We start from the raw sequence: 19,666 nt of genomic DNA, 5'->3' as shown, positions 1-19,666 counted from the left end.
CATTCTCCAGTGCTGCATCAGCGCATCAGGGATTCCATGTGACGGAGGGTGGATGCATGTATCCTCGCTAACGGAGGACATTTTGAACATTTCCTGTAACAAAGTGTTTGAAGTCATGCTGGTACGTTCTGTTGCTGTGTGTTTCAATTCCATGATTAATGTGATTTGAAGAGAAGTAATAAAATGAGCTATAACATGGAAAGTAAGCGTTTCTGGACACATGTCCACATAACATATTTTCTTTCTTTGTGTGTGAGGAATGTTTCCTGAAAGTTTGGCTGTACCTTTTCGTAATAGCCTGTATATCAGTTCATGACATCCAGTCTTACAAATTTACTGTCTCTGATTGACACACGTCCAGATCATCTGCTCTCAAAACTCCGCCATCTCTCTCCCCACATCCACCACTGCTGGCGGCTCACCTCCAACTGTGCAACGCTACGCGCTATTCACATCCAACTGCCCAACACTACAATAGCGACTATTCCAACAATGCCAACCAGCCACAGACTTCACATAGCAGTCAGTGATTTTCATATAGAGCGGTATGTGGCGTTACCAACATAAAAACCTAAACAGCCTACTTACAATCTTTTCATGACCATTGTTCTTGCACATCTGACATGGCTGCGAGTGGTACACAATTTCTTGTAGACACTCTGGACAGTGTTTGTTGATACTCCAACAAATTGGGCACTTTCAGTCATGGTTTGGTCGTGGGGACTCCGAAACACAATAACTCCTTTCTATTTCTCTGTCAAGTCCCACTTGACCCATCTTACTGTGCTAACAGTGCTCCAAACCGATCACTGTGCCCTTTGGAGGGGGTGGATAATATCGTATCTGGTGAAGTTATTAGCAGTACATTTATAAAATGTTGTAGTATTCAGCAGTTCCCACTGAACTGAGTCAGTAAGACGAGGTACGTGACTGCCGCAGCCAGGGCAGACACCAGCAGGCTGCGGCCGACGGTGACGATCCCGCCGGCGGTGAAGCGCAGCTGCGGACTGAGGGCGACCAGCTGCAGCAGCGACCCCAGCTGGGGACCCGACCTGCTGTGGAGGCCGACCGCCCTCTGCAGCAGCAGCTGCGTAGCTGCCGCCTCTGCGGAAACCGCCGAGCAGCTCAGCGTCAGCGCCGCCAACTTCCACGCGTGCAGCACCAGCCACACCAGAGACACGCGCGTAGCCCCTTCGTACAGGATGTTTCCCGCCTCTTCCTGGCGGCTGATAGCGGCAATTACCTCGTACGAGCTGCAGATGATTCCAGAAATTGAAAAAGTGAGGTCTAGAACTACCGTCATTCCGAAATGATTCTGCAGAACTTCCGCAGCCCAATGAAGTAACAGATGTGCCTGTCGCAGGTCTTGGAAATTGCTGGATGTAGTAGCTGGTGACCTTGAGAGACCCAGAAGTGTACCCACCACACACGAGTCGATTCTTGGCACTACTGTCTGTATAATGCTACTGTTCAGTGCTTTGAATCCAGCCCACACTTCCAACATGAGTACAATTAATTGCAGCATTACTAACGGGTCGAGTATTATGTGGTATACATTTTGTATAGGTTTCATTACATTACTGAATTCACCCACTGCATCGACACGGTAGTCTATGAATACAAGCAATGCTGTACATATGATGCACAGGAACACACATAGCATTACTCTCAATTTCTTTGTTTTGCTGCCTGTGTCACTGTGTAAGTGGACTTTTACATGATTTATTGAAGCAAAGAATAAACTGAAAATTTTCTCTCCCTCTTTACTGTTCATTGCAAAAACACAGATTAATTAGCTCATTCCATTCAACGACATAGTTTTGTAAGCAAGTCTGCTCAGAAATGATGCATAATGGTAAGATGGAGTATAATTTAACAAAATTAACATATATAGCAATAATGCATATGATAACCATATATTGTAAGGACTAAAAAGTTTCCTCCAGTGCCATTTTTTGTTTTCCATTCCCCTACACAGTGGAATCACATCTAACGGCGCCAAACCGAGCACTTGCCATACCTTGTAAATCAACATCGATCCGATAGTGCTTGTGGAGGCAAATCGTCAGTAACGGCTATGCACCCGAAAAGATGCTGTTATCAAGCACAGTAATGTGAGCCTGACAGTGTCTTCTTAGGCAATGAAATACAGACATACACGCAATGCACGAAGTTGTCTATCAGAGAATGTTCTCTGCCGTAAATTTGTCATGACCCATTTAGCACTCGTTCCTACCACACTCTATGAAATTAATCGACATACTGGCTATGCAGCTCACTGGAACTTTCGATTATCCATCACACGTATGACCGTTTACTAGGCATTGTTGGATGCTTCTGAGTACACATACAAACTTAAATCACTGGCTGCACAGAAGAGGAACAATTCAGAAATCAATTCACAACAGCTGGTGGCGCAGTCTGCCTGAAATGGTATTTCCATAAAGTATATTAGGCCAGAGTACACATATCATTTTTTAGTATCATACCACTCTTACCTTATTACTTCTAATTATTCTTATTAAAAAACTCTTCCTCCTCACAGAGTGTGACATCCATTCAACTCTGTTACGTTTCTTTACATTAAGACTGTGAGATACGATAATTTACATGAAGGCAGCAACACTGCACAAAAGGAAATATTGTATGACCCGCATAATACCTTAAGAAATGTTCAAATGGCTCTGAGCACTATGGGACTTAACTTCTGAGGTCATCAGTCCCCTAGAACTTAGAATTACTTAAACCTAACTAACCTAAGGACGTCACACACACCCATGCCCGAGGCAGGATTCGAACCTGCGACGATAGCGGTCGCGCGGTTCCAGACTGTAGCGCCTAGAACCGCTCGGCCACCCCGGCCGGTTCACCTTAACAAGTTTCGATTAAAAGTGGGTGATACGTTATTAGACATTAGATCAATGGAATAAATGTGTTCAACTAAGATCAATTTAGAAATGATGTCTTAGAGTCCTAGAATTCCAGTCCTTTTAATAATATTTCCGGTAAAGGACCATTCATACTCTTTGTACAGAGAGATACGTAGCTAGATGAGACAGACGTGACGTTTATTACCCGCTTTTTTGAGTGGTTTTGTGAGGTGCGAGGAATATTGTCCTTATATGTATGCGTGGTATCTGTTCTTTCGGACATGTCCAAAAGAATGGGCACCATGCATACATATAATTAATTCGCCTAGATGGGTAATGGATCCACCTTCTTCAGCGAAGATGCACAAGTATGTCTGACCTTCTGTGGGAATCTCAGAGAAGCGAGCATGAAGGAAATAGACAAAGACTACTGGTAGATGACGCTCGGTGGGAATGTGATCAGCCATGAGACATACTGAGATAGTCATCGCAGGTGCAACAACACTTTGCTCCTTATTACACAGTGGTTAACACCCCTGTCTAGTAAGCAGCAAATCCTGGGTTCGAATCCTGGTCCAGTAGATATTTTCACTCGTTGTCGATTCCGCGTAATGTCCCGATGCAGCTGACATCAGTAATCCCTTCCCTTTCCTTTACTTTCTCCCCTCCTCCATCTTCGATTTACATAGAAATTGTCCTATCACTAAGACTATCTTACTTGTCCAGAGCCTACGGAGTCTGAACCACTGCCCCAGCTGTGGAAGTCTCATTCCCACTGAAACATCGAGCCCCTGAGGCGCTGCCTATGCTACCAAATGAAACAGAGCTCAAGGCAGGCCATCTTTCAACCGTGCAGATGTATTCAGCGTTAACAATCACATGAACAGTATCAGAAAGACTAAGTTATCAGAGCCAGACAAAATTCGGTTTCTTACTAAATCACCTTCCACCCTTATTTCAACACATAACATCAATAAAACTGTGCACGCCAATTTCAAAAACTTTGATCTGGCTGAGCAGGAATTTGAAGTCAAGGCTTAGTAATAGCTGGGAAGTATTTTGAAAGACATGGAAAAGAAGAGCTGGGTCATGTTTTACCGAAATGAGTCAATTTGGAGGCCGTGGAGACGCGCGATTTCAGTGTGTTGTATCTTTAAGCAAATGGCTGTTTGTTCTGTTTTTAAAAGAGACCAATTTGGCAACTTAGATTTCAGATTTGGACTGTGAGAGAGAGAGAAAGTCAGTTAATAGAAGAACGAGGTGAAAAGTGTGGACTGTGATATTGCTGCACTGATAGGCGCTCGTCTATAACCTGTGACCTTCGAAAACTGTGCTACAGAAGAACAGAAGACGTAAAAGATTTGTGATTATGAGCACCGTAGCAGCATATTAGCATTATAATTTAATTATAAAGGCCAAACGTGAGTTTTATGTGTTACTGATGGAAAGATCAGTAAATATGCATGTTCCGGACTAATAAGCTTTTAGTGTTTCACCTGTTCCAAACCTAAAAATCCCATTCTAACATTTCCTATAACTACAGATACCTTAAATAAGTTGGGACCAGAATCAGTGTCAGCTTTACATCACTAATTTACCATGACGTAATTTCTTACATGTAATTAACTTTAATATAGCAAGAGGGACTACGCCATCTTCGTCCGTCTAGTGTAAGATGAAGACATTATACCATAAAAACGAGCACACGCACAATACAGATGCCGTTTGAAGGTGCGTTATGTCCAAGGAGGTTAGAATTCTATCTTCATTGGTCATGTCTTTGTACTGCGGCCACTTCTTTGGACTCAGCAGCGTGGAGAAAACGTAACATCTCAGGAACCAACGAGTCTTACAACGTTTATCAGAGTTGAAGCCGAAACTTTAACAGCTAGTGAACGTCATTTGAACCAAGAATTAGCTGAAGTATCCTCATTGAGACAGAAGACTGTTATCTGTTGTGTAGTGCAGCAATTTATTTATGTCAAATTAGTTTAATGTCATGCAACAGTAGCCGGCCGGAGTGGCTGTGTGGTTCTAGGCGCTGCAGTCTGGAGCCGAACGACCGCTACGGTCGCAGGTTCGAATCCTGCCTCGGGTATGGATGTGTGTGATGTCCTTAGGTTGGTTAGGTTTAATTAGTTCTAAGTTCTAGGCGACTGGTGACCTCAGAATTTAAGTCGCATAGTGCTCAGAGCCATTTGAACCATGCAACAGTAATAAACTGTTTTACAGTATGCACATTTGCTGATATTTTCGAATAACACTGTCGTTAACTTAATTAAATTAACTGGTTTCTTGCAGTCATTCTTGTCAGATGCATTATAGTCAAAGAGGGTTGCAACAGATTGAGGAGTTTTTAAAACAATAATATTCTTGGATTTCCCACCTGGTCTAGGATTGCGTCTTTAATTAACAATCAAAACGTCATAGGACGCGGCTTCGAAACCTCCCCCCGTTTAAAATTTGATTAATAATCAGCAATGGCGGTGGAAGATTTCTGGCATAAGGAGTCACCCTCATACGAACTGATCAAAGAAGGCGGAGGAGCGGACAGAGGTTCAGGGCACTCTCTTGTCTTTGGTGTTGGAAACTGTCCTTAAACGCGGAAGAATCAGCAATGAGCAACGGCATGAGGATGCAGAAGGCAATGGCAATCACTGCATTAAAGACACACGACTTGTATCCACAGAACTTGTGGCCTCTAATGAAAAAGTGTCATCATAATCTCTCCTTTGGCAAAAGATTCCGTAATAGTCCCCCATTCCGATCCATGGGAGAGGACTGCCAAGGGGGAGGTGACCACGAGAGGAAGATTGAGTAACCAACGAAAATATAACGTTCTACGAGTTGGGGCGGAACATTAGAAGCTTGAACGTGGTAGGGAAGCTAGAAAATCTGAAAAGGGAAATGTAAAGGCTCAATCTAGATGTAGTAGGAGTCAGTGAAGTGAAATGAAAAGAAAACAAGAATTTCTGGTCAGATGAGTATAGGGTAATATCAACAGCAGCAGAAAATGGTATAATGGGAGTAGGATTGTTTTATGAATAGGAAGGTAGGGCAGAGAGGATGTTACTGTGAACACTTCAGTGATAGGTTTGTCCTTATCTGAATCGAGAGCAACCCAACATCGACAACGATAGTTCAGGTATACATACCGGCGTCGCAAGCTGAAGGTGAAGAGATAAAGTATATGAGGATACTGAGGAGTAATACAGTACGTAAAGGAAGATGAAAATCTGATAGTCAATGAGAAGTGGAATGCAGTTGTAGGGAAAGGAGTAGAAGAAAAGGGTACAGGGAATATGGGCCTGTTGTTGTTGTTGTGGTCTTCAGTCCTGAGACTGGTTTGATGCAGCTCTCCATGCTACTCTATCCTGTGCAAGCTTTTTCATCTCCCAGTACCTACTGCAACCTACATCCTTCTGAATCTGCTTAGTGTATTCATCTCTTGGTCTCCCTCTACGATTTTTACCCTCCACGCTTCCCTCCAATACTAAATTGGTGATCCCTTGATGCCTCAGAACATGTCCTACCAACCGATCCCTTCTTCTGGTCAAGTTGTGCCACAAACTTCTCTTCTCCCCAATCCTATTCAATACTTCCTCATTAGTTATGTGATCTACCCATCTAATCTTCAGCATTCTTCTGTAGCACCACATTTCGAAAGCTTCTATTCTCTTCTTGTCCAAACTATTTATCGTCCATGTTTCACTTCCATACATGGCTACACTCCATACGAATACTTTCAGAAATGACTTCCTGACACTTAAATCAATACTGGATGTTAACAAATTCCTCTTCTTCAGAAACGCTTTACTTGCCATTGCCAGCCTACATTTTATATCCTCTCTACTTCGACCATCATCAGTTATTTTGCTCCCCAAATAGCAAAACTCCTTTACTACTTTAAGTGCCTCATTTCCTAATCTAATTCCCTCAGCATCCCCTGACTTAATTAGACTACATTCCATTATCCTTGTTTTGCTTTTGTTGATGTTCATCTTATATCCTCCTTTCAAGACACTGTCCATTCCATTCAACTGCTCTTCCAAGTCCTTGTCTTCCAAGTTCTGTCTCTGACAGAATTACAATGTCATCGGCGAACCTCAAAGTTTTTATTTCTACTCCATGAATTTTAATACCTACTCCGAATTTTTCTTTTGTTTCCTTCACTGCTTGCTCAATATACAGATTGAATAACATCGGGGATAGGCTACAACCCTGTCTCACTCCCTTCCCAACCACTGCTTCCCTTTCATGCCCCTCAACTCTTATAACTGCCATCTGGTTTCTGTACAAATTGTAAATAGCCCTTCGCTCCCTGTATTTTACCCCTGCCACCTTTAGAATTTGAAAGAGAGTATTCCAGTCAACATTGTCAAAAGCTTTCTCTAAGTCTACAAATGCTAGAAACGTAGGTTTGCCTTTCCTTAATCTTTCTTCTAAGATAAGTCGTAAGGTCACTATTGCCTCACGTGTTCCCGTGTTTCTACGGAATCCAAACTGATCTTCCCCGAGGTTGGCTTCTACTAGTTTTTCCATTCGTCTGTAAAGAATTCGTGTTAGTATTTTGCAGCTGTGACTTATTAAGCTGATAGTTCGGTAATTTTCACATCTGTCAACACCTGCTTTCTTTGGGATTGGAATTATTATATTCTTCTTGAAGTCTGTGGGTATTTCGCCTGTTTCATACATCTTGCTCACCAGATGGTAGAGTTTTGTCAGGACTGGCTCTCCCACGGCCGTCAGTAGTTCCAATGGAATATTGTCTACTCCTGGGGCCTTGTTTCGACTCAGGTCTTTCAGTGCTCTGTCAAACTCTTCACGCAGTATCATATCTCCCATTTCATCTTCATCTACATCCTCTTCCATTTCCATAATATTGTCCTCAAGTACATCGCCCTTGTATAGACCCTCTATATACTCCTTCCACCTTTCTGCTTTCCCTTCTTTGCTTAGAACTGGATTTCCATCTGAGCTCTTGATATTCATACAAGTCGTTCTCTTATCTCCAAAGGTCTCTTTAATTTTCCTGTAGGCGGTATCTATCTTACCCCTAGTGAGATAGGCCTCTACATCCTTACATTTGTCCTCTAGCCATCCCTGCTTAGCCATTTTGCACTTCCTGTCGATCTCATTTTTGAGACATTTGTATTCCTTTTTGCCTGTTTCACTTACTGCATTTTTATATTTTCTCCTTTCATCAATTAAATTCAATATTTCTTCTGTTACCGAAGGATTTCTACTAGCCCTCGTCTTTTTACCTACTTGATCCACTGCTGCCTTCACTACTTCATCCCTCAAAGTTACCCATTCTTCTTCTACTGTATTTATTTCCCCCATTCCTGTCAATTGCTCCCTTATGCTCTCCCTGAATCTCTGTACAACCTCTGGTTCTTTTAGTTTATCCAGGTCCCATCTCCTTAAATTCCCACCTTTTTGCAGTTTCTTCAGTTTTAATCTACAGGTCATAACCAATAGATTGTGGTCAGAGTCCACATCTGCCCCTGGAAATGTCTTACAATTTAAAACCTGGTTCCTAAATCTCTGTCTTACCATTATATAATCTATCTGATACCTTTTAGTGGCCTGGGACAAGGAATGAGAGAGGAGAAAGATTAATTGACTTCAGTAATAAATTGCAGCCAGTAATAGCAAATACCCTGGTCAAGAATCACACGAGGAGGACATATACTTGGAAAAGGCCGGGTGACACGGGAAGATTTCAGCTGGATTACATCGTGGTAAAACGGTGATTCCGAAATCAGATACTGGACTGTAATGTGTACCCAAGAGCAGATACAGAGTCAGATCACAATGTAGTAGCGATGAAGAGAAGGCTGAAGTCTAAGAGATTAGTCACGAAGAATGAATATGCAAGGAAGTGTGATACGGAAGCACAAAGGAACGACGAGATACGCTTGAAGTTCTCTAAGGCTATAGATACAGTAGTAAGGAAGAGCTCAGTAGGCACTACAGTTTAAGAGGAATGGGCACCTCTAAAAAGCGCAGTCAGAGAAGTTGAAAAGAAAAACGTAGATACAAAGATGGGAACTGCGTAGGAACCATGGTCAACAGAAGAAATCAAGCTGATCAATGAAAAAAGGAAACACAAAAATGTTCAGGAAAATTCATGAATACAAAAATACAAGTATCTGAGGAATGAAATAAAAAGGAAGTGCAGGAAAGCTAAGACGAAATGGCCGCATAAAAATGTGCAGAAATCGAAAAAGAAATGATTGTTGGAAGGACTGACTCAGCATATAGGAAATCCAAAACAAGTTTTGGTGAAATTACAAAGGTGGAAACATTAATAGTGGAATTCCACTGTTAAATCTAGAGGAGGGAGCGGATAGGAGGAAGGAATAACATTGACGGCCTCTATGAGGGGGAAGATTTGCCTGATGTTATAGAAGAAGAAACAGGAGTCGATATAGGAGAGACAGGGGATCCAGTATTAGGATCAGAACTTAAGAGAGCTTTGGATGACTTGAGATCAAATAAGGTGAAAGGGATGGATGAAATTCCATCAGAATTTCAAAAATCATTGGGGGAAGTGGCAACAAAACGAATATTCACGGTTTGGTGTAGAAAGTATGAGTCTGGCGGCATACCATGTGACTTTCGGAAAAATGTCATCCACACAATTCCGAAGACTGCAAGAGCTGACAAGTGCGAGAATTATCGCACAATCAACTTAACTTCTCATACATCCAAGATGCTTACAAGAATAATATACAGAAGATGGAAAAGAAAATTGAGGATCTGTTAGATGACGATCAGTTTTGCTTTAGGAAGGGAAAGGACGTTGCGACTGATAATGGAAGCAAGACTAAAGAAAAATCAAGACACGTTCATAGGATTTTTCGACCTGGAAAAAGCGTTCGACAATGTCAAATGCTGCAAGATGTTCGAAAATCTGAGAAAAATACGGGTACGCTATAAGGAGAGTACCAAGAGGGAATAATAAGGGTGGACGACCAAGAACAAAGTGATCGGATTATAAAGGGCGTAAGACAGGGATGCAGTCTTTCGCCCCTACTGCTCAGTTTGTGCAGTGAAGAAGCAATGATGGAAATAAAAGAAAAGTTCAGGAGTTAAATTAAAAGCCGCCCGGGATTAGCCGAGTGGTCTCAGGCGCTGCAGTTATGGACTGTGCGGCTGGTCCCAGCAGAGGTTCGAGTCCTCCCTTGGGCATGGGTGTGTGTGTTTGTCCTCAGGATAATTTACGTTAAGTAGTGTGTAAGCTTAGGGACTGATGACCTTAGCAGTTAAGTCCCATAAGATTTCACACACATTTTTTGAACATTTTGAAATTAAAATTCCAGGTGAAAGGATATCCATGATATGATTCGATGATGATATTGCTATGCTCAGTCAATGTGCAGAAGAATTACATGATCTGCTGGATGGAATGAACAGTCTAATGAGTACAGAATACGGACTGAGAGTGAGAAACTTAACTTCAGGATTGATGGTTACGAAGAGAATCGAAGGATTTGATATGCGGTGCTGCAGACGAATGTTGAAAACTAAGCAGACTGAGAAGGTAAGGGATGAGGAGATTCTGCGCAGAATCAGAGAGGAAAGGGATATGTGGAAAACACTAACAAGGAGAAGGGACACGATGATAGGACATCTGTTGAGACATCAGGGAATGACTTCCATGGTGCTAGAGGGAGCTGTAGAGCGCAAAAGCTGTAGATCAAGACAGAGACTGTAAACATACTAACGGATAATCTGCACTATTGTAAAACAATACTTGCTGATAGTACACTATGTGATAGCCCGCCCGGTCAGACGTGCGGTCTAAGGCACAGCTTTCCGGATTGGGAAGGAGCGCCTGGTCCCCGGCACGAATCCGCTCGACTTGTGTCGAGGTCCGGTGAGCCGGCCAGGCAGTGGATGGTTTTTAGGGGGATTTCCATCTGCCTCGGCTAAAGCGGGCTGGTTCCCCTTATTCCTCCTGAGCTACACTATGTCGGCGATTGCTGCACAAACAAGTTCTCCACGTACGCGTACGCTACCATTACTCTACCACGCCAACATAGGCGGTACACTCTCCTGGTGTGCGACGTCCCCTGCAGGGGGGGCGGGGGGTGCACCGGAGGCCGAATCCGCACAACAAGCCTGAAAGAGGTGGTTCGGTGTGAGGCGGCGGAGGGGTGAAGTGGACAGTGGTAGTCGTCGTGGGTTGTGGACCACCGCGGCTGCGGCGGGGACGGAGCATCTCTGTTATTTCTACGCCCCCGGTTAACATACAATACAATACACTATGTGATCAAAAGTATCCGGACAGCTGACTGAAAATGACTTACAAGTTCGTGGCGCCCTCGATCGGTAATGTTGGAATTCAGTATGGTGCTGACCCATCCTTAGCTTTGATGACAGCTTCCACTCTCGCAGACATACGTTCAATCAGGTGCTGATTAGTTTCTTGGGGAATGGCAGCCCATTCTTCACGGATACTGCACCGAGGAGAGGTATCGATGTCGGTCGGTGAGTGTAACCACTCCGCCACAGGCCGTGCTTTATGAACAGGTGCTCGATCGTGTTGAAAGACGCAGTCGCCATCCCCGAATGGCTCTTCAGCAGTGGGAAGCGAGAAGCTGCTTAAAACATCAATGTTGGCCTGTGCTGTGATAGTGCAACGCAAATCAACATTGGGTGCAATCCCCCTCCATGAAAAACACGACCACACCATAACACCACAGCCTCAGAATTTTACTGCTGGTGCTACACAAGCTGGCAGATGTCGTTCACTGGACATTCTCCGTACCCACACCCTGCCGTTGCATCGCCACATTTTGTACCGTGATTCGTCATTCCACACAACATTTTTCCACTGTTCAATCGTCCAATGTTTACGCTCCTTACACCAAGCGAGGCATTGTTTGGCATTTACCGGCGTGATGTGTGGCTTATGAGCAGCCGCTCGAGCATGAAATCCAAGTTTTCTCACCTCCCGCTTAAGCGTCATAGTACCTGCAGTGGATCCTGATGCAATTTGGAATTCCTGTGTGATGGTCTGGATAGATGTCTGCCTGTTATACATTACGACCCTCTTCAACTGTGGGCAGTCTCTGTCAGTCAACAGACGAACTCGGCCTGTACCGTTTTGTGCTGTACGTGTCTCTCCACGTTTCCACCTGACTATCGCATCGAAAACAGTGGAGCTAGGGACGCTTAGGAGTGTGGAAACCTCGCTTACAGACGTATGACACAAGTGACACCCAATCAACTGACCACTTTCGAAGACCGTGAGTTCCGCCTTGCGCCCCATTCTGCTCTCTCACGATGTCAAATGACTACTGAGGTCGCTGATATGGGCAGCAGGTGGCAGCACAATGCACCTAACATGGAAATGTTTTTGGGAGTGTTCGGATACTTTCGATCACATAGTTGTTAACTCTTACGTTCTAACGATCTAATAACTAAAGACGTCTTGCTGTGTTAATGTTTCAGTTCTTAGTGAAAGGCAAACTCTGTTTAGAACACGAATAAAAAGACTAGGTAAATATTTATCTGCAAGCGTTCCTCCCATTGCAAAGGCTAGCTCATTATCTCAGTAACAGGAGATTCATATTATTATTAACAGAGTTTTAACTAAATAACTTTACTACAACTAGAAACCGATGTCTGGATGTTTTAATTCTTCTTTCAATGCAGAATTTTTTTTTTTTTTGCACATCTGGGTGGTACAATTAGCCAAATTATACCAATAGTGGCGTGTGTGCTACAAACAGTATTCTTTATTAACGTGTAGCTGACTCGTTGAAGCAGCCTGGGAGTTATTTATCAATATTCCCAGAAGTCAGTGATCTGTACAGCAGGAGTCCAAATCTTTTGGAACAATAAAAGTGAAACAATACGGAGATCAAATTCAACACTGGGGATAGTAATGACAGAGAGTAGTAAATTGTGACAAAACACAGGCAATTATGTGCACCCCAGAAGATTAATGCCTGATAAACAAATTACTTTTAATAATATGCGGTTGTATTGCAAAGGCGATATTAAGTGCTGAGGTATAACATTTGATAAGGGCCGTGCATTCAGTGAGCAAATTACTCATGTAATAAGGAGTTCTACGGAAGATATATTTATATACAACAACAAAAATTTCTAGCTACCTGCTACGTAAATACTTGAACTCGCAAAATAAAGTAGCCGATGTTCTTGACAGCAATCTATAAAAACCAGAGAAAACGTTACAAAAGGAACATCCTCGCCCTGCTACCTAGTTCACCACACCGAGTAATTTCCCACACTGAGAACCGCTAGACAATATTACAATTACAAAATTGCTGCAAACCACGTAGTGTGCGGAAACTAAAATCGACACGAGGTCGATGTCTGATTTCGTCCGCGCACGAAGCGACTGAAAAGGAACGCTACGGGCGGGCTTTCTAAATTGCCAACTGGTTGTTGACTGGTCGGCAACGCAGTTCCGCACACTGCGCAACTCTGAAATAAGGAACTGCATATACCATGTGCGAGCTTCGAAGAGGGATATTGTGTGTTGCATCCGAGCATCATTTGGCTACACTCCGCAAGTCGGCGTTTATAACTAGCTGTTAAGCAGAGGAAGAAATCACATTGAATGTGCATCTGCAATGGCTACAGGAACGTTTAAAGTTTTAAACGGCCATACGTTGCAGGTAACGGCTCCCATACTATAGTTTGTAGGGGTGGGGAGGGGCGTGCGAATTAGATCTGGAGGTATGGAGAATTTCTGTTATATTTTGGAAAACGAACGCCAACTGTAAACAGCCAAAAAAATGTTCCAGGTCCGATCCTGTAAAACACTTGTCTAATACCGACTTTTAAATGATTTTGTTGAAAGAAAAACACGTGACTACACTATATTTTTTCCTTTCCCTTAGAGCCAGCCGTAGGGGGGGGGGGGCGGTCGCCCCCGCCCCCTTCTCCCCCGTGCCGTCGGGTATGGGCGACCTTGATTGCAAGGCTCCCGCCAAGGTGAATGACAGTATCGAAACCGGCTATGTTCTCCACCATATGGCGTACGCAAACGAGAAGGTGTAGAATACATAGCGACACACTTGCAAGAAAACCATGAAACCGCATTTAAGAAGGACAATTACAAAGATATCAAAACGTTATGATTTTTGCTAATTCACCGACAAATGTATTACGGAATTAGATAACAAATGAAGTGTAACACCACGTGCATCTCCTCCTTGGCGATAGAACTATTGCAGTTGGTTGCCCATTGCCTGTTGACTATAGTTGGATTACATCAATGAAAACAAAGTAAATCCTTCACTTTAACGTACTGCCGATTACTTTTATTTTGAAAACCCAGATTTCGTTTGGTTTACGTACACGGAGATGTGATGATGTGGGTCTGTGCTCATTAACTCATTGGTATGTGAACGCCATCGTGATTACATTTCTTGTGTCACTAATGATTTTGATCGTTTAGTAAATTAACTGAAACATTTAATTTTAGTTACTCTGTTCTGTTTAGCAGCAGCCTCTGCAGAAGGGATGAACCCATTTGTTCCATTGATTGGTTATATAAACCGTTTCCAATTACCGTGAGTCCTATACGTGATCATGAGTAAGTGGAATTCAGTACTCGGAATTCAGATGTTTCTGTGAGCAAGCACAAGTATTGCGCATATTGTGTACCCACTGGTTTAGTACAGAAACAAGGCTGAGAACAGAGCCAAAGGTAAATGTTAGATTCATACTTTGTCAGGTGGTCTTAGGTCAGACATAATGGGACCGCTCTTTCCTCCACCAACTTGAAACACTAACTGTTTTCGCCTTGACACCATGCTCATTTCTCTGACAGCGTCCTGGTGTGTGGACAAACGCTATCCTGAATTGGCATGTTCAGCTGTGGATGTAGGTAATTTAAAGTAATATTTTCGCTTGCAGCAGCGTGTAATCTGTTTTATTTAGCCTTTATTTACATTAGGGAAGCGTTTCGAGATCCCATACTTTGATTCTTTAATTTAATTTCGTGCATGAGATTAATTTGATGACCATTGCTTTGTCTGAAATTGTCTAGAGTCCGATGCTGTAAAAATTTTGAGTTCGATTTCAGCTAAATTGGTTTGTTTAATAACCCATTAACGATATGGACAGTTCTGTGTGATGTTACTCTTCAGTTTCTCCTGGCTTATTTGTTGATCGAACATTCCACGGGTGAACAGTCGGTCTATAGTGTCCAATGGGTACAATAATTGGGCGATTAGACACGTCACCATCGTCAGTTGTATCGACGAACAAAGCTCCTGAGGGCGTGCAGCCGATTTACGTCCCCTCGTACTGCAAGCTGTTTCCTTCGTGGTCCGTGCCCATGGGCACTCGTCGGCAGTCGCGGAGACGTATGCGTCGGCGTTGTGGTTGCTTTGTCTGCCCTGGTCGCCGTACCGTTGTGTTTGCTGAGCGTCTTCTTAATTAGGCTCAGTGCTGGTTCCGAATCCGTACTGAGGCTACAGCCGCCGTCCCGGTTGACAAGACTACCCTTGGTGCGAATTTCGATGGCTCCTCTAACGACACTGTCCCATTATTTGGATGTCTGAGCTAACATCCTAGCACGTCCGTATTTCAAGGCATGATCCCTTGAAAAACAATATGCTCTGAATCGCCGACTTATGGGAGTACATTAGTCAAGTGTGTCATTGGTGTTCTCGACATCGATCTTCGATGGTGAGCACTGTTTGTCCAGTATCTGTCTTGCCACATTGGCAGGGATCTGATATACCAGAGCCTTCTGCAAACCTAGGTCATCTTTGACATTTCCCAATAATATCTGTGTTTTATTGGGCGAGCAAAAGACAGTTCTTACGTGGTGTTTTCCTCAGTATGCGCCCCACTTTTCCCAGTAGCACACCTGTGTAGAGAATGAAGGCTGTGGTTACTTCTTCATCTGTCATTTCTTCCATCTCCACAGGTTGTACTGTATTGGTGGGGCGAATAGCGCTCTTAATCTGCCATTCAGAAATGGCTCTAAGCACTATGGGACTTAACATCTGAGGTCATCAGTCCCCTAGACTTGTTTGTTTGTTGTTGTGGTCTTCAGTCCTGAGACTGGTTTGCTGCAGCTCTCCATGCTAATCTATCCCGTGCAAGCTCCTTCATCTCCCAGTACCTACTGCAACCTACATCCTTCTGAATCTGCTTAGTGTATTCATCTCATGATCTCCCTCTACGGCCGGCCGAAGTGGCCGTGCGGTTAAAGGCGCTGCAGTCTGGAACCGCAAGACCGCTACGGTCGCAGGTTCGAATCCTGCCTCGGGCATGGATGTTTGTGATGTCCTTAGGTTAGTTAGGTTTAACTAGTTCTAAGTTCTAGGGGACTAATGACCTCAGAAGTTGAGTCCCATAGTGCTCAGAGCCATTTGAACCATTTCTCCCTCTACGATTTTTACCCTCCACGCTGCCCTACAATGCTAAATTTGTGATCCCTTGATGCCTCAGAAATGTCCTACCAACCGATCCCTTCTTCTAGTCAAGTTGTGCCACAAACTCCTAGTCAAGTTGTGCCACAAACTCCTCTTCTCCCCAGTTCTATTCAATAGCTCCTCATTAGTTATGTGATCTACCCATATAATCTTCAGCATTCTTCTGTAGCACCACATTTCGAAAGCTTTTATTCTCTTCTTGTCCAAACTATTTATCGTCCATGTTTCACTTCCATACATGGCTACACTCCATACAAATACTTTCAGAAACGACTTCCTGACACTTAAATGTATACTCGATGTTAACAAAGTTCTCTTCTTCAGAAACACTTTCCTTGCCATTGCCAGTCTACATTCTATATCCTCTCTACTTCGACCATCATCAGTTATTTTGCACCCCAAATAGCAAAACTCCTTTACTACTTTAAGTGTCTCATTTCCTAATCTCATTCCCTCAGCATCACCCGACTTAATTCGACTACATTCCATTATCCTAGTTTTGCTTTTGTTGATGTTCATCGTATACCCTCCTTTCAAGACACTGTCCATTCCGTTCAGCTGCTCTTCCAAGTCCTTTGCTGTCTCTGACAGAATTACAATGTCATCGGCGAATCTCAAAGTTTTTATTTCTTCTCCCTGGATTTTAATACCTACTCCAAATTTTTCTTTTGTTTCCTTTACTGTTTGCTCAATATACAGATTGAACAACATCGGGGAGAGGCTACAACCCTGTCTTACTCCCTTCCCAACCACTGCTTCCCTTTCATGTCCCTCGACTCTTATAACTGCCATCTGGTTTCTGTACAAATTGTAAATAGCCTTTCGCTCCCTGTATTTTACCCCTGCCACCTTCAGAATTTGAAAGAGAGTATTCCAGTCAACATTGTCAAAAGCTTTCTGTAAGTCTACAGATGCTAGAAACGTAGGTTTGCCTTTCCTTAATCTTTCTTCTAAAGTAAGTCGTAAGGTCAGTATTGCCTCACGTGTTCTAACATTTCTACGGAATCCAAACTGATCTTCCCCGAGGTTGGCTTCTACCAGTTTTTCCATTCGTCTGTAAATAATTCGCGTTAGTATTTTGCAGCTGTGACTTATTAAGCTGATAGTTCGGTAATTTTCACATTTGTCAATACCTGCTTTCTTTGGGATTGGAATTATTATATTCTTCTTGAAGTCTGAGAGTATTTCGCCTGTCTCGTACATCTTGCTCACCAGATGGTAGAGTTTTGTCAGGACTGGCTCTCCCGAGGCCGTCAGTAATTCTAATGGAATGTTGTCTACTCCTGGGGCCTTGTTTCGACTCAGGTCTTTCAGTGCTCTGTCAAACTCTTCACGCAGTATCGTATCACCCATTTCATCTTCATCTACATCCTCTTCCAATTCCATACATTGTCCTCAAGTACATTGTCCTTGTATAGACCTTCTATATACTCCTTTCACCTTTCTGCTTTCCCCTCTTTGCTTAGAACTGTGTTTCCATCTGAGCTCTTGATATTCATACAAGAGGCTCTCTTTTCTCCAAAGTTCTCTTTAATTTTCGTGTAGGCAGTATCTATCTTACCCCTAGTGAGATAAGCCTCTACATCCTTACATTTGTCCTCTAGCCATGCCTGCTTTGCCATTTTGCACTTCCTGTCGATCTCATTTTTGAGACGTTCGTATTCCTTTTTGCCTGTTTCATTTACTGCATTTTTGTATTTTCTCCTTTCATCAATTAAATTCAATATTTCTTCTGTTACCCAAGGATTTCTACTAGGCTTCGTCTTTTTAGCTACTTGATCGTCTGCTGCCTTAACTACTTCATCCCTCAAAGCTACCCATTCGTCTTCTACTGTATTTCTTTCCCCCATTCCTGTCGATTGTTCCCTTATGCTGTCCCTGAAACTCTGTACAACATCTGGTTGACTCAGTTTATCCAGGTCCCATCTCCTTAAATTCCCACCTTTTTGCAATTTCTTCAGTTTTAATCTACAGTTCGTAACCAACAAATTGTGGTCAGAGTCCACATCTGCCCCTGGAAATGTCCTACAATTTAAAACCTGGTTCCTAAAGCTCTGTCTTACCATTATACACTCCTGGAAATTGAAATAAGAACACCGTGAATTCATTGTCCCAGGAAGGGGAAACTTTATTGACACATTCCTGGGGTCAGATACATCACATGATCACACTGACAGAACCACAGGCACATAGACACAGGCAACAGAGCATCCACAATGTCGGCACTAGTACAGTGTATATCCACCTTTCGCAGCAATGCAGGCTGCTATTCTCCCATGGAGACGATCGTAGAGATGCTGGATGTAGTCCTGTGGAACGGCTTGCCATGCCATTTCCACCTGGCGCCTCAGTTGAACCAGCGTTCGTGCTGGACGTGCAGACCGCGTGAGACGACGCTTCATCCAGTCCCAAACATACTCAATGGGGGACAGATCCGGAGATCTTGCTGGCCAGGGTAGTTGACTTACACCTTCTAGAGCACGTTGGGTGGCACGGGATACATGCGGACGTGCATTGTCCTGTTGGAACAGCAAGTTCCCTTGCCGGTCTAGGAATGGTAGAGCGTTGGGTTCGATGACGGTTTGGATGTACCGTGCACTATTCAGTGTCCCCTCGACGATCACCAGTGGTGTACGGCCAGTGTAGTAGATCGCTCCCCACACCATGATGCCGGGTGTTGGCCCTGTGTGCCTCGGTCGTATGCAGTCCTGATTGTGGCGCTCACCTGCACGGCGCCAAACACGCATACGACCATCATTGGCACCAAGGCAGAAGCGACTCTCATCGCTGAAGACGACACGTCTCCATTCGTCCCTCAATTCACGCCTGTCGCGACACCACTGGAGGCGGGCTGCACGATGTTGGGGCGTGAGCGGAAGACGGCCTAACGGTGTGCGGGACCATAGCCCAGCTTCATGGAGACGGTTGCGAATGGTCCTCGCCGATACCCCAGGAGCAACAGTGTCCCTAATTTGCTGGGAAGTGGCGGTGCGGTCCCCTACGGCACTGCGTAGGATCCTACGGTCTTGGCGTGCATCCGTGCGTCGCTGCGGTCCGTTCCCAGGTCGACGGGCACGTGCACCTTCCGCCGACCACTGGCGACAACATCGATGTACTGTGGAGACCTCACGCCCCACGTGTTGAGCAATTCGGCGGTACGTCCACCCGGCCTCCCGCATGCCCACTATACGCCCTCGCTCAAAGTCCGTCAACTGCACATACGGTTCACGTCCACGCTGTCGCGGCATGCTACCAGTGTTAAAGACTGCGATGGAGCTCCGTATGCCACGGCAAACTGGCTGACACTGACGGCGGTGGTGCACAAATGCTGCGCAGCTAGCGCCATTCGACGGCCAA

The 19,666-nt window shown here is 44.0% G+C and overlaps 1 protein-coding gene across 1 annotated transcript; it reads right to left on the bottom strand.

Moving 5' to 3' along the window:
- Positions 1-886: 886 nt before the first annotated feature.
- LOC126455902 (uncharacterized) lies at positions 887-1,504 on the bottom strand. The gene has a single exon (XM_050091660.1). It carries the CDS (start codon positions 1,502-1,504, stop codon positions 887-889), a length of 618 nt encoding a protein of 205 aa, XP_049947617.1.
- Between the last annotated feature and the right edge of the window lie 18,162 nt (positions 1,505-19,666).

Source organism: Schistocerca serialis, chromosome 2 (genome assembly GCF_023864345.2).
Source record: "Schistocerca serialis cubense isolate TAMUIC-IGC-003099 chromosome 2, iqSchSeri2.2, whole genome shotgun sequence".
NCBI lineage: Eukaryota > Metazoa > Arthropoda > Insecta > Orthoptera > Acrididae > Schistocerca > Schistocerca serialis.
This window is presented reverse-complemented; position numbering and strand designations above follow the sequence as displayed.

Bases quoted from the DNA above. Each gene is read 5' to 3' on its own strand.
- LOC126455902 (XM_050091660.1), bottom strand. From the start codon at position 1,504: ATGTTGGAAGTGTGGGCTGGATTCAAAGCACTGAACAGTAGCATTATA.